The sequence below is a fragment of the Rhinopithecus bieti genome, unplaced genomic scaffold (assembly GCF_001698545.2).
Source record: "Rhinopithecus bieti isolate Rb0 unplaced genomic scaffold, ASM169854v2 scaffold_1014, whole genome shotgun sequence".
In the NCBI taxonomy this organism is placed as follows: Eukaryota; Metazoa; Chordata; class Mammalia; order Primates; family Cercopithecidae; genus Rhinopithecus; species Rhinopithecus bieti.
Genome location: NW_016803499.1, coordinates 2,277,786 through 2,291,437, shown reverse-complemented (window position 1 = coordinate 2,291,437; position 13,652 = coordinate 2,277,786). Strand labels below are relative to the sequence as shown.

Sequence of the window (13,652 nt, the reverse complement as noted above, 5' to 3'; positions counted from 1 at the left end):
TGGGAGCCCTTTTTGGAAGGAATTTTAGGGTTGCAAATACCAAATCTTAGTTCACTTACTCCAAAGAAAAATTCCCTGGAGTCCAAGATATCATTTTCTATTTTTTTTTTTTTCTTCTTTGAGATATAGTCTCGCACTGTCACCCAGGCTGGAGTGCAGTGGCACAATCTCAGCTCACTGCAACCTCCGCCTCTCAGGTTCAAATGATTCTCCTGCCTCAGCCTCCCAAGTAGCTAGGATTACAGGCACCCGCCACCATGCCCAGCTAATTTTTGTATTTTTAATGGAGATGGGGTTTCATCACGTTGGCCAGGCTGGTCTTGAACTCCTTACCTGATCCTCCTGCCTCGGCCTCCCAAAGTGCTGGGATTACAGGCGTGAGCCACTGCACCCAGCCCACCATTTTCTTTTTAAATTTATTTATTTATTTATTTGAGACAGAGTCAAGGTCTGTTATTCAGGCTGGAGTGCAGCGGTGTGGTCACAGCTCACTGCAGCCTCAAGTTCCCCGGGTCCAGCAATCTTCCCACCTCAACCTCCCGAGTACCTGGGCCACAGGTGCATGCCACAACACCCAGCTAATTTTTATATTTTTGGTAGAGACAGGGTTTCACCATGTTGCCCAGGCTGGTCTCAGACTCCTGAGCTCAAGCAGGCCACCCGTCTGGCCTCCCAAAGTGTTGGGATTACAGGCATGAGCCACCGCACCTGGGTTAGAAATAATTTTCCACATAGTGAAGTACTGTATCTAGTGCTGTGGTCTTACCCCACCGCTTCTGCTTGCCCTGTGGCCGCAGGGCTGGTGTGGGTTCAGAAGAGAGCTGTAACCTATGCGGAGCACTTGGGCTTACAGTCCTGGTATCTCACCAAGTCACTTACCACTTATTTTTTAAAATTTCTTTTAGCAGACTATTTTTTAGAACAGTGTGGGTTCACAGCAAAACTGAGTTTCCATACACCCCTCTCCCCACACTTACACAGCGTCCCCCAACTATCCACAACCCCAACAGAGTGATGCATTGGTTACAACTGACACACCTGCACCAACCAAGGTCCATGGTGGATTTACTGTTGGTGTCATACGTTGTCATGAACAATGCCCTGTGTCTGCCATTACAGTGTCATAAGAATTGTTTCACTGCCCTAAACATCTTCTGTGCTTCCCCTATGTATTCTTCCTTCCTACTCGCCCCTGGCAACCATGAATCATATTCACTGTCCCCATAGCTTTACCTTTTCCAGAATATCACATACAGTAGCTTCCCCCATTAGCTGAGGTTTCACCTTCTGAGATTTCAATTCCAAGGTCCGAAAATATTAAACAGAAAATTCCAGAAGTAAACAACTCATGAGTTTCAAGTTGTTGCATGCTATTCTGAGTAGTGAGAGGTGGCAACGTGCTAGCAGCCCTCGCTCTCAGCCTCCTTAGCTTCGGTGTCCACTCTGACTGCGCTTGAGGAGCCCTTCAGCCCGCCACGGCACTGTGGGAGTCCCTCTCTGGGCTGGCTGAGGCTGGAGCTGCCTCCCTCTGCTTGCGGGGAGGTGTGGAGGGAGAGGCGCGGGTGGGAACCGGGGCTGTGCGCGGCGCTCGCGGGCCAGTGTGAGTTCCAGCGGGCGCGGGCTCAGTGGGCCCCGCACTTGGAGCCAAGCCGGCCCAGGGCAGTAAGGGGCTTAGCACCCGGGCCAGCAGCTGCGGAGGTTGCGCTGGGTCCCCCAGCATGCCGGCCCGGCGGCGCTGCGCTCAAATTCTCGCTGGGCCTTAGCTGCCTCCCGCCGGGCAGAACTCCGGACCTGCAGCCTGCCATGTCTGAGCTCCCCACCGCCCCCCTGCGGTGGGCTCCTGCGCGGCCGAGCCTCCCCGACGGGCGCTGCCCCCTGCTCCGTGGTGCCCAGTCCCATCAATAGCCCAAGGGCTGAGGAGTGCAGGTGCCAATCGGGACTGGCGGGGAGCTCCACCTGCAGCCCCTGTCTAGGATCCACTAGGTGAAGCCAGCTGGGCTCCTGAGCCGGATGGGGACTTGGAGGACTTTTATATCTAGCCAGAGGATTGTATGTGCACGAATCAGCACTCTGTATTTATAATCTGGTGGGGACTTGGAGAACTTTTATGTCTAGCTGGAGGATCGTAAATACACCAATCAGCCCTCTGTGTCTAGCTCAGAGTTTATAAATACACCAATCAGTACTCTGTCTAGCTCAAGGTTTGTAAATACACCAGTTGGTACTCTAATGGGGACTTGGAGAACTTTTCCGTCTAGCGCTCTGTGTCTAGCTCAAAGATTGTAAACGCACCTATCAGTGCTCTGTCAAAACGGACCAATCAGCTCTCTGTAAACTAGACCAATCAGCTCGCTGTAAAATGGACCAATCAGCAGGATGTGGGTGGGGTCAGATAAGGGAACAAAAGCAAGCTGCCTGAGCTAGCAGTGGCAACCTGTTAGGGTTCTTTTTTAGACGGTGGGGGTTTTGGTCTTTCGCTGTTTGTAGTAAATCTTGCTGATGTTTACTCTTTGGGTCCACGCTGCTTTTATGAGTTGTTACACTCACCATGAAGATCTGCAGTTTCATTCCTGAAGCCACCACCACTGGGAAGAAGGAGCAAACTTGGGACACACCGTCTTTAAGAACTGTAACACTCACTGCGAGGGTCCGTGGATTCGTTCTCGAAGTCAGTGAGATCAAGAACCCACCAATTCTGGAGACAGTAGTGTGATGAAAGCTTCTGCTGTCCTGTGCAGTCCCATGCAGGATGGAATCATCTTTTTGTCTCTTTGTCAAGTGTGTCCGTGCCATAGGTGCTACCCACTTAGTGGCTGTCTTGGTTATGAGATTGAGAAAACACCGTATGTATAATGTTTGGCACTATGTGAGGTTTCAGACATCTGCGGGGAGTCTTAGAATGGATCCACATGGATAAAGGCTGCTGCTGTAATTGGAGTCATCCGTGTGTAGCATTTGCAGATTGGCGTCTTGCACTTAGTAATAAGAGTTTAAATTTCCTTGAAGTCTTTTTCAGTTTTATGGCTCATTTATTTCTAGTGCTAAATAATATTTCGTTTGTTGAAATATGTCCATTTATTTTCTAAGATATATTTTTAAGAATATGTTTTATCAGTTGGGCACAGTGACTCACGCCTGTAATCCCAACACTTCAAGAGGCCGAGGCGGGTGGATCACCTGAGGTCAGGAGTTCAAGAGCAGCCTGGCCATCATGGTGAAACCCCATGTCTACTAAAAATACAAAAATTAGCTGGGCATAGTGGTAGGCGACTGTAGTCCCAGCTACTCGGGAGGTTGAGACCGGAGAATGGCTTGAAGCAGGGAGGCAGAGGTTGCAGTGAGCAGAGATGGCACCACTGCACTCCAGCCTGGGCGACAGAGCGAGACCCTGTCTCAAATAAATAAAAAATAAATAATAAAAAGTAAAAACCGTGTTTCTTGATCGCCGCTATCTGATGACGGTGGGCTTCATAAGATGACGCATGACTATTTGAAACACTTTCTGGAGTCTCACTGTACCGGTGTGCAGCAACCTCAATTCTTGCCTTCCCCAGAACGAATTTGACTGTGGGGCAGAAGGCAGGAGAGACCAAGAGCGGGAGAGAAAGTTTATTTAAAAACTTAGTACATTTGGAAGAGGGCCAAACGGCCAACTTGGGAGATCAAGTGCGAGGTTTGACCTCTTGACTTGAGATTTTACACATTGGCATGCCTCCAGGGTCTTGCGTTACTTCTGATTCCTCCCTTGGGGTGGGCTATCCGCTTGCACAGTGGCTGCCAGCACTTGGGCAGGGAGCATGCGCAGTGTGTTTACTGGAATTGTGCGCATGCTCACTTGAGGTGTTCTTCCCTTGCCTGTCTAGCATTCCTAGAGGAAGATCATACTCCAGTTAGACGCCGCCATTTTGCCTCTCCGTGCGCATGCTTGAGCCCCTTCGCCCGGCACCTGAGATCTTATCCGGAAGCTGCTGGTCACCAGCTCCGTTTCTGTTTACTGGGAGGCTGCCTTTCCCTGGCACCAGCTGTGATCAATTATTATGTGAGAGAGGCAGTTCACAACCACCTGACCATCAGTGATGGTCGGTCGCCTGACATTCCTAGTGTGTGTCGATGGAAGCCCTCTCCTGGCCTGCTCATGTCAGACCAGCTACCTGCTCTAACATTCTGGCTTCTCCCCCGGGGTCAGGGAGCCATGCCCCTAACTTACTAGTGCTTCTGGGTCAGGAAAACGATCGTGTACTTCCCAGTACCGAGTTTGTAGCTGCACCGAAAGCCAGCCTCCGATTTCCTTCTGGGTGTGCGTCAGTAGTTTTATCCCCTCGTTCCGTAAAACCTTTTTCTTCTTTCTCTCTAGTGTCAAGAGGTTATAGAGACCTCCCTGAACACTGCAAATCTTCTGGCAAACGACGTGGATTTCCATTCCTTCCCATTCGTTGCCTTTGGTAAAGGAATCATCAAGAAATGTCGCACGAGCCCAGACGCCTTTGTGCAGCTGGCCCTCCAGCTGGCGCACTACAAGGTAAGAACCGACCGCCTAGGGTTTTCCCGTGAGCATTTTGGGGTTTCCTACACCTACCTAAGACTGTTCACCTAGTGGGGAGGGAGGGCCCGAAACCCAGCATAGGAGAAGCACAGCCCCTACCCCCGGTCTCCGGGGACCGGGTGGCGTGGGGTGTTTCACCACGCATGCAGGCGAAGCTTGCAAATCCGCCTCCAGCAGGCGTAGATTCCCAGCTGACACGGGAATCCATCCTGACATCCATTCCTGATCATAGCTCTTGGTCAAGGGGCTTTAGTAATAGGGCTCTTTCCTTAACAGGATAAATGGCATCATGTGGTAATAGCTAGCTACTGCTTCAAGGTAAAAGTGTGGGAGGCAGTCCCATTAAAACAAGAAAGATGAGGATGCCTCCAGCAGCTGACAGGGTAATTGGGCAGGAGGAACATTGGTGTCTGCTCAGGAGATGGAACAGCAGAAAGGCTTTGATGATTAAGAGGTGCACTCAGTGAGCCGGCCCAGCACAGAGTCGCGCGAAGACCACCAGCTTTCTTGCATAAGGACGATGGCCAAGTGGGAAATACAATAAGAGAATGTAACAGAAAGGAGAATCTGGGGCCCCACCCTCCAGGCATACGTGTATAAAGCAGACTGGACTCTGGGAAGAAGGCCAAGGAGCACCTGCCCCCCAACTCTTCCCCAGGGAGAGGGAGAAAAAGCCATGATTTTAGATTAAAAAAAAACTTCAGAACCATAGAGGGAGGGATGTTCCCAGTTCACACTTTTTTTTTTTTTTGAAACGGAGCCTTACTCTTGCCCAGGCTGGAATGCAGCGGCATGATCTTGGCTCACTGCAGCCTCTGCCTCCTGGGTTCAAGTGATTCTCCTGCCTCAGCCCCTTGAGTAGCTGGAACTACAGGTTCCTGCCACCACACCCGGCTAATTTTTGTATCTTTAGTAGAGACAGAGTTTCACCATGCTGGCCAGGCTGGTCTCAAACTCCTGACCTCAAGTGATCTACCTGCCTCAGCCTCCAAAAGTGCTGGGGTTACAAGCATGAGCCACCATGCCTGGCCCAGTTCACACGTTTAATATGAACACAGTAAAAGGTTAAGCAGGAGCTTCAGGAGAGGAGTTTGCCCAGTTGATCTTGAAGCTTGAAAAGCCTAACATTTGAGTCACCCATAACATTTTTGAAAAGAAAATCGGCCGGGCGCGGTGGCTCAAGCCTGTAATCCCAGCACTTTGGGAGGCCGAGACGAGTGGATCACGAGGTCAGGAGATCGAGACCATCCTGGCTAACACGGTGAAACCCCGTCTCTACTAAAAAATACAAAAAACTAGCCGGGCGAGGTGGCGGGCGCCTGTAGTCCCAGCTACTCGGGAGGCTGAGGCAGGAGAATGGCGTAAACCCGGGAGGCGGAGCTTGCAGTGAGCTGAGATCCGGCCTCTGCACTCCAGCCTGGGCGACAGAGCAAGACTCCGTCTCAAAAAAAAAAAAAGAAAATCAGGCAGAGGTGGGACAGGGACAGGGGGAGGTGGACATGTACTTTTTCAAATCCTAAAACTCAAAAGTGTGGGAGTTAGAAGACTGTAGCGATTAAAGTGGTCTCACTTCTATAATCCCAGCACTATGGGAGGCTGAGGCAGGTGGATCACTTGAGCCTGGGAGTTTGAGACCAGACTGGGCTATATGGCGAGACTCTGTCCAAAAAATACTAAAAAACATTAGCCCAGCATGGTGGTGCATGCCTGTAGGTCCAAGGTACTCAAGAGGCTAAGGTTAGAGGATCACTTGAGCCCCAGAGGTGGCGGCTGCAGTGAGTCCTGATCATGCCACTGCACTATAGCCTGGATGACAGTGAGACCCGATCTTTTAAAAAAATGTTTTTAATAAAAATAAAATGCTGCAGTCCTCGTTCAAAGGCAGGCTTTGAACGGAGTAATGTAGGGAGTATTTGACATCAGTAGGGGATGGGGAGCTGGTGAGTAAATGGAGTTGGAAAATCTGGCTAAGTGGTTGCCTTTGGGGTTAGTAAAGGCTTTTTTTCATGTTGGTGAGGGTGGATTGAGGCAAGGATGTTCATAGCAGCAGCTGGGAATCGTTTTAATAAATATAAGGGCCCCATGGCAGGCCCAGGAGCAGCACAGACCGCACAGCTGGAAACATGCATCAGGGAAGAATAACTTTGACCGTGCAGATGATCCATGAAAAAGGGTAGGTACACAAAAAAAACACTTGTGAGCAAGCTTACTGTAAAAATGTGAGGAAATCTGGCCGGGCGCAGTGACTCATGCCTGTAAGCCCAACACTTGGGAGGCCTAGGTGGGTAGATCACTTGAGGTTGGGAGTTCGAGACCAGCCTGAACAACATGGTAAAACCCCATCTCTGCTAAAAATACAAGATTAGCTGGATGTGGTGGCGCACACCTGTAATCCCAGCTCCTTGAGAGGGTGAGGCGGGAGAATCACTTGAACCGGGTTGGTGGAGGTTGCAGTGAACTGCCTAGACTGCACCACTGCACTCCAACCTGAGCAATAAGAACAAAATTCCATCTCAAAAAAAAAAAAAAAAAAGAAATCTTAAAAGTTAATACTGGTAGGCTGGGCACAGTGGCTCACGCCTGTAATCCCAGCACTTTGGGAGGCCGAGGCGGGCAGATCACGAGGTTAGGAGATGGAGACCATCCTGGCTAACACGGTGAAACCCTGTCTCTACTAAAAAAAACAAAAAATTAGCTGGGCATAGTGGCAGGCACCTGTAGTTCCAGCTACTCAGGAGGCTGAGGCAGGAGAATGGCGTGAACCTGGGAGGCGGAGCTTGCAGTGAGCTGAGATCATGCCGCTGCACTCCAGCCTGGGTGACAGAGCGAGATTCCCTCTCACAGAAAAAAAAAAAAAAAAGTTAATGCTGGAAACAAAAGGGTCTGAGATTAGGTTCTCAAATCCTTTTAGAAGTTGATTTTGCCATAGGTTAGTGATGCGTGCCTGGGAGAATCAGCCGCTGTGCCGTTCCTCCCAAAGGATGCGGTTTTGGTTTTGGAGGGCTTCAGTATTTAAAGGGAAAAGCAGGCCTGGAGGGGAAGGAGGGGAGAGGCCATGGCCATATTGATGGAATTGGGTAATCCTTTCCTTTCGGCAGAGGCAAATCTTCCTTTCATGATGACTAAATTACAAATATGGTATTTTCATACAGGGGAATATTTTATAGCTATTAAGTGATGTCTATAGCATATATATATATATATACTTTTTTTTTTTTTTTTTTTTGAGGCAGGGTCTCACTCTTGCCCAGGCTGGAGTGCAATGGCACAATCATGGCTCACTGCATCCTCGACCTCCCTGGGTGCAGGCGATCCTCCCACCTCAGTCTCCCGGGTAGCTGGGACTGTAAGCATTCACCACCAGGCCTGGCTAATTTTTGTATTTTTTGTAGAGATGGGGTTTCACTTTGTTTCCCAGGCTGGTCTCGAGCTCCTAGGCTCAAGCAATCTTTGGCCTCCCAAAGTGCTGGGATTACAGGTGTGAGCCACCACACCTAGCCATCTATGGCATATTATACGGAAAAATACTTAGTCATAAAACAGTATGTGAAAGTCAGTTGTTTCTTACAATGATCTGTAGACTGTGGCTCACAGGCCAAACCTGGCCCTTCGCATGTTTTGTTTTGTTTTTTTTTTTTTTTTTTTTTTTTGTTTTAAAGCTAAGAATGGTTTCACATATTTAATAGTTGAAAAAAAAATCAAAAGGCAACCAGTACTTTGTGACATGTGAAAATTACATGAAGTCTCAGTGTTCATGAGTGAAGCGTTCTGGGCACGGCCATCCTGGCTTTCACATGTTGTCTGTGCTATTCTCACTCCAGTGGGAAAGCAGAGTAGTCACCACAGAGAACACGTGGCCTGCACAGCCTGTTCTGCATTTTACAGAAGTTTCTCGACTCTTGCTTCATTATACACAAAGTCTAGAAAGGATAAATGCAACATATTAGTAGGTGGTGTTGTGAAGGTTCCTTTTTCTTTTCTTTTTCCTCCTTGACAGAGTCTCACTCTGTTGCCCAGGCTGGAGTGCCAGGCATGGTGGTTGACGCCTGTAATCCCAGCAGTTTGGGAGGCCGAGGCAGGTGGATCACCTGAGGGCAGGAATTCATGCTCAGCCTGCCTGTGCCGGGAGCATCAGTCAATCAGTATTGAATATTGAATATGGATTGAATGCTAACACTGGACAGTAGTTTTCATTCTAGTCTGCAGTTATTTGCTTCCTGCTTTGGAATCTTTTTTTTTTTTTTTTTGAAACTAGAAGTGACAAATTCCCAGGCCCTACCAACCTGAATCATTAGCCCCGTAATAGCAGTGCTAGTGTGTGATGCCGTATGTGTCATTATATCTATAGACTGTCTTTGAATCCTGCTTCTTAGAAACTGGAGATGTTTTGGTGGCAGCAAAGGGCCATCCTCCTGATGGCGGCTGGTCACAGTGGGTCAAGGGGGCTGCAGTTGTAACGTGGTTTGGCTCTTTGATGGCGCCTGAGCTCAAGTGGGGCTTGCACACTAATACTCAATGCATTTGCCAAGAAGTTTTTTAGATGACTGTCTTTTAAACTGTGGGCGCAAGGCATGACTTCTCATAACTTGCACAGTTAAAGTTTGATATTGGAACGTTGACTTCAAATGAATCATTGTATCATATAGTTCAAGTTTACCTTTATTAAATAACTAAAATGCCACATTTCCGCTTTCCCTTTTATCTGCTTCTCTCCCTCTCCCACTCCCCACTTCTTCATTGTGAGCCCCTGTGAAGCGCCCTGTGGTGAGGAGACACAGGAAGTGCTCTGAAAGGCGTGTTTGCTATCAACCTGGGAAGCAGGAGGCCCCGTGTCCTCATGGCAGGCCCCAGGCCTGTGACTCCCACTCCCAAGGGAATCTTGAGTGTCGTGTCATGCCACCAGTGTTGGTGGCATCTGTGGGTTGGGAGAGAGAGCTCCCCAAGGCGGCCAGCTATTCTGGGGGGATCCTGGGGGCTCAGCCAGGTCCTCACTGGAAGTGCTGTTCGGTGCTGGCATCCGAGGTGCTCTCGGTCTCTAGACGTTTCCCTCTGCAAAGCTGCTGCTCTTGTCAATGCCTTCCATTTCCTTTTTCTTCTGGCTGATGCACTCTCATTTCACAGGGCCCTGGTCCTGGACACTTCCTTCTGCCTTTCGGGGGCCTCCTCTCCTCCAGAGATCTTGGCTGCACTGTGAGGAGCCTGACTTCAGCTGGGCCTGTGGGCAGGTGCCAGGCCTTCCCCGGCTGAGTGGGTCCTGTGCTCTGTTCAGCTCCCCCTTCCCCAGGCTGAGTGGGTCCTGTACTCTGTCCGGCTCCCACTTCCCCGGCTGAGCAGGCCCTGTACTCTGTCCAGCTCCCCCTTCCCAGGCTGAGTGGGTCCTGTGCTCTGTCCAGCTCCGCCTTCCCCAGGCTGAGTGGGTCCTGTGCTCTGTCCGGCTCCTTTCCCAGGCTGAGTGGGTCCTGTGCTCTGTCCGGCTCCCCTTCCCCAGGCTGAGTGGGTCCTGTGCTCTGTCCGGCTCCCCCTTCCCAGGCTGAGTGGGTCCTGTGCTCTGTCCGGCTCCCTGTTCCCCAGCTGAGTGGGTCCTGTGCTCTGTCCGGCTCCCCCTTCCCCAGGCTGAGCGGGTCCTGTGCTCTGTCCGGCTCCCCCTTCCCCAGGCTGAGCGGGTCCTGTGCTCTGTCTGGCTCCCCCTTTCCAGGCTAAGTGGGCCCTATGTTCAGCCCAGCCTTGTCTCTGGCACCCTCTTCTGGGTTCGTTTGACAGTGTCAGCCTGCCACATGATGTCCTCTGCAGATTGGCAGGTCTGCCACCCTGGGGCCACCAGGGCCTGTGCCAGGGTGCACCCTAATGTCCAGGGATGTGTCTGGTCAGGAATCATTTGGGTCCATAAACTGCTACTTATCACCTTCCCGTCCCCACTTGGAACCTGGCCCTCTTTGAGCTGACCTGGTGGCCCCGGGCCCCCTCTTGGAGCAACGCGCAGATGCTGTTCCTCCCACTGCCGTGTGCTCCCTTGGACCCAGTCTGTGTCCGTATCCACCATCTGCTGTTCCCAGCAGGCGCCCTTGCTGCACTATTCCCGCATCTCCACCAAGGCTCAGCCTCAGGGGCCACCAGCCCCTCCTGCTGTGCCGTCCTCTGTAGGCCCAGATGCCCACGTTCCTTGACCCCATCCCCTTCTCCCTCCCTGCCCTCCCTTTTCTCTTCCCTGGGCATGGGTTCCATGGTTCTTTGGGACCATCCCTTCCCTCGGCTCCCTGGTCCCCCTGAACTCACCTGGGGAGCCTACAGAGGCTCCCGGGTTCAGCCCAGCTCTCCAGCTGCTGTGATTCTGTTCCCAAGGAGCCAGCCTAGCTGGAAAAAAGCATTCAACAGCTGGCTTGTCTCCCCTCCCCATGAATGAGCGCTGACCCCAGTGGGCCTGGGCATCGTGTTCCACACCCCTAAATGCCACGTCACACCTCCCTCCCCTAAATGCCAGCACCTCCTCCCCAGCCCAGCCCTCAGCAGGCACCCTTTCTTCTGTTTCACCCAGAAAACAGGAGCTTTCGGAAGAGACCTTCCCTTTGCATCTGCCAGAGGCTCCTGTCTAACAGGGGCAGTGGCTGTGCTTCAGGCTCCGGCCCCACCCACTTCCCGCCCTCCTGCTAAAGACATTCCTCCTGCACCCCAGCATAGTCTCTCCCAGATCATTCTCACCATCTTCCAGACACAGTGGAATTGCTCCAGGCAATACGTTGTGTCTTTAAATAATTTCAAATGCGATCCCCTGCTGTGCACAGCATTCCTCCTGTACACAGCTGCAGGCTGCACCTCAGCGGGAAGGGAATGCAGCGGAGATGTGTTGGACTCGGGGGTGGGGAGGGTGTCATGGTATCAGTTGCATCTTGAAACAGAAACCTGGTTAACCTAGAAACTGACCTCCCACCTCCACCAGGCCCTTCCGGAAGCCAGTGACACCTCTGTCCACTGCCATGTAACTACCCACATGTAAAAGCGGCCGGAGACTGAAAACGTAAATTGACGATAGGCTGGGCACAGTGGCTCACACCTGTAATCCCAGCACTTTGGGAAGCCAAGGCGGGTGGATCGCTTGAGCCAGGAGTTAAAGACCATCCTGGGCAACCTGGTGAAACCCTGTCTCTACAAAAACTAAAAATAAAAAAATCAGCCAGGCATGGTGGCATGCACCTGTAGTCCCAGCTACTCAGGAGGCCGAGGTTGGGGGATCACCTGAGCTGGAGGAGGTTGAGGCTGCAGTGAGCTGTGATCATGCTACTGCGTGCCAGCCCGGACAACAGCAAGACCCTGTCTTAAAAAAAAGTTGATGATAAAGTCCACTTCTCCTTGCCGACCTTACCCTATCCTTCCTTGTGTTTTAGACATATCAGCGTGCCCTGCCGTGCACTAAAGTACTTCTCTTTCCCCAGGACATGGGCAAGTTTTGCCTCACATACGAGGCCTCCATGACCCGGCTCTTCCGAGAGGGGAGAACGGAGACCGTGCGCTCCTGCACCGCTGAGTCGTGCGACTTCGTGCAGGCCATGGTGGACCCGGCCCAGACGGTAATGTGCCATAGGCTGAGGGCACAGCGTGCTTGTCACGCTTCCCTAAAAGGCCTCTGGAGGCCGCCACTCCAGCTTCTCTGATCTCATCATTTCTGTACCACCTTCTTCAGGGGTGCTCAATTCAGCTTCTTTCCTCTGCCCCTTTCAAGGGTACAGAAGGTATTAAAAGGTAAAGGTAGGGACAGGTACAGAGAGGCATGTTACAAATGATACTTCTCCGAATCATATTCTACTTTCTGAGAGTCTTTAAATTCGTCCAGGACATCACAATGAGGAAAGGCATAGCGGGTGGCTGCTTCGGAACTGGACAGGTAGGCCAGCTATGACCATCACACGGAGACCTTCCATTGGTTATTAGAGCCATTGCCACACTGGGCCCCAAGTGCCAGGCTGGGGCCTGGGAGTTTTCTGTGACTGTACTTTAAATTCTTAGCAGTGGTCCTGAGAAGGGTCCTCAGTTCATTTCCATAGATAAAGAAACGGAGGCCTAGATGAATTCAGCAGCTGCTGGGCCACTCGGCTCATTAATGGCCGAGGTCAGACCCAGGCACTGGGTCCACCTGACCCCACCGTGCAGGTGCTTTCTGCTGACCCCTGGAGGAGACACAGGCCAGGGCTCTTTTTTCCGAGACAAACTTCATTCTGGAAAGGCTGTGAGCCCAGGCGCGGTGACTCATGCCTGTCATCCCAGTACTTTGGGAGGCTGAGGCAGTCAGATTGCTTGAGCTCAGGAGTTCGAAACCACCCTGGGCAACATGTTGAAACCCTGTCTCTACTAAAAATACAAAAAATATTAGCCGGGTGTGGTGGCTAACTTAGATTCGTAACCGCTCACCTTGAGACACGCAACATACGTCCTTCCTGCCTTTTGTCACGCAGGTGGAACAGAGGCTGAAATTGTTCAAGTTGGCGTCTGAAAAGCATCAGCATATGTATCGCCTCGCCATGACCGGCTCCGGGATCGATCGTCACCTCTTCTGCCTTTACGTGGTGTCTAAATATCTTGCTGTGGAGTCCCCTTTCCTTAAGGAAGTAAGTCTCTTCCACTTCTTCCATCAGTTGTGTTGGCTAGACCAAAACTTAGTAAATGACTGCAGCCTTGCATTAACTCGTTTTAACGTCAGAATGGGCCTTTGAAAAAAAAAAAAAAAACGAGTCTGTGGGCGTAGCGGTCATAAAATGGAAAATGTGAGCAGCACGTTTAGTACTGCACTTCTTCAGTAACTGCTCACAGGTAGCCCCTGACTTAATAGACCCGAAGACCTCGAGAGCTTACGTCACAGTAAGATGCACGGAAGTAACTAGGGAGTGATGAGCTGTGAGTGCATACCACCTTTGTTTTTAAAATCCTTTGTTTTATTGTAAGTTTATGAAATTTATTATTAGTATTTTTTGAGACAGGGTCTCACAGTGTTGCCCAGTGTTGTCTCAAACTCCTAGACACAAGCAATTCTTCCTCCTTAGCCTTCTGAGTAGCTGATGTGCACCACTGTGCCCAGCTCAAATTTAATTTAATTTTTATTTATTTATTTATTTATTTATTT

The 13,652-nt window shown here is 50.8% G+C and overlaps 1 protein-coding gene across 1 annotated transcript in view; it reads left to right on the top strand.

The window, feature by feature from the left end:
• The window catches only part of CPT1A (carnitine palmitoyltransferase 1A), an 87,187-nt gene that overhangs the window by 69,800 nt on the left and 3,735 nt on the right, over positions 1 to 13,652 (top strand). Inside the window, exons 14-16 of the mRNA XM_017885941.1 lie at positions 4,355 to 4,519; positions 11,971 to 12,105; positions 12,988 to 13,140. Of these exons, the coding sequence (XP_017741430.1) occupies positions 4,355 to 4,519; positions 11,971 to 12,105; positions 12,988 to 13,140 (453 nt within the window). The remainder of the gene's footprint in view (positions 1 to 4,354; positions 4,520 to 11,970; positions 12,106 to 12,987; positions 13,141 to 13,652) is intronic.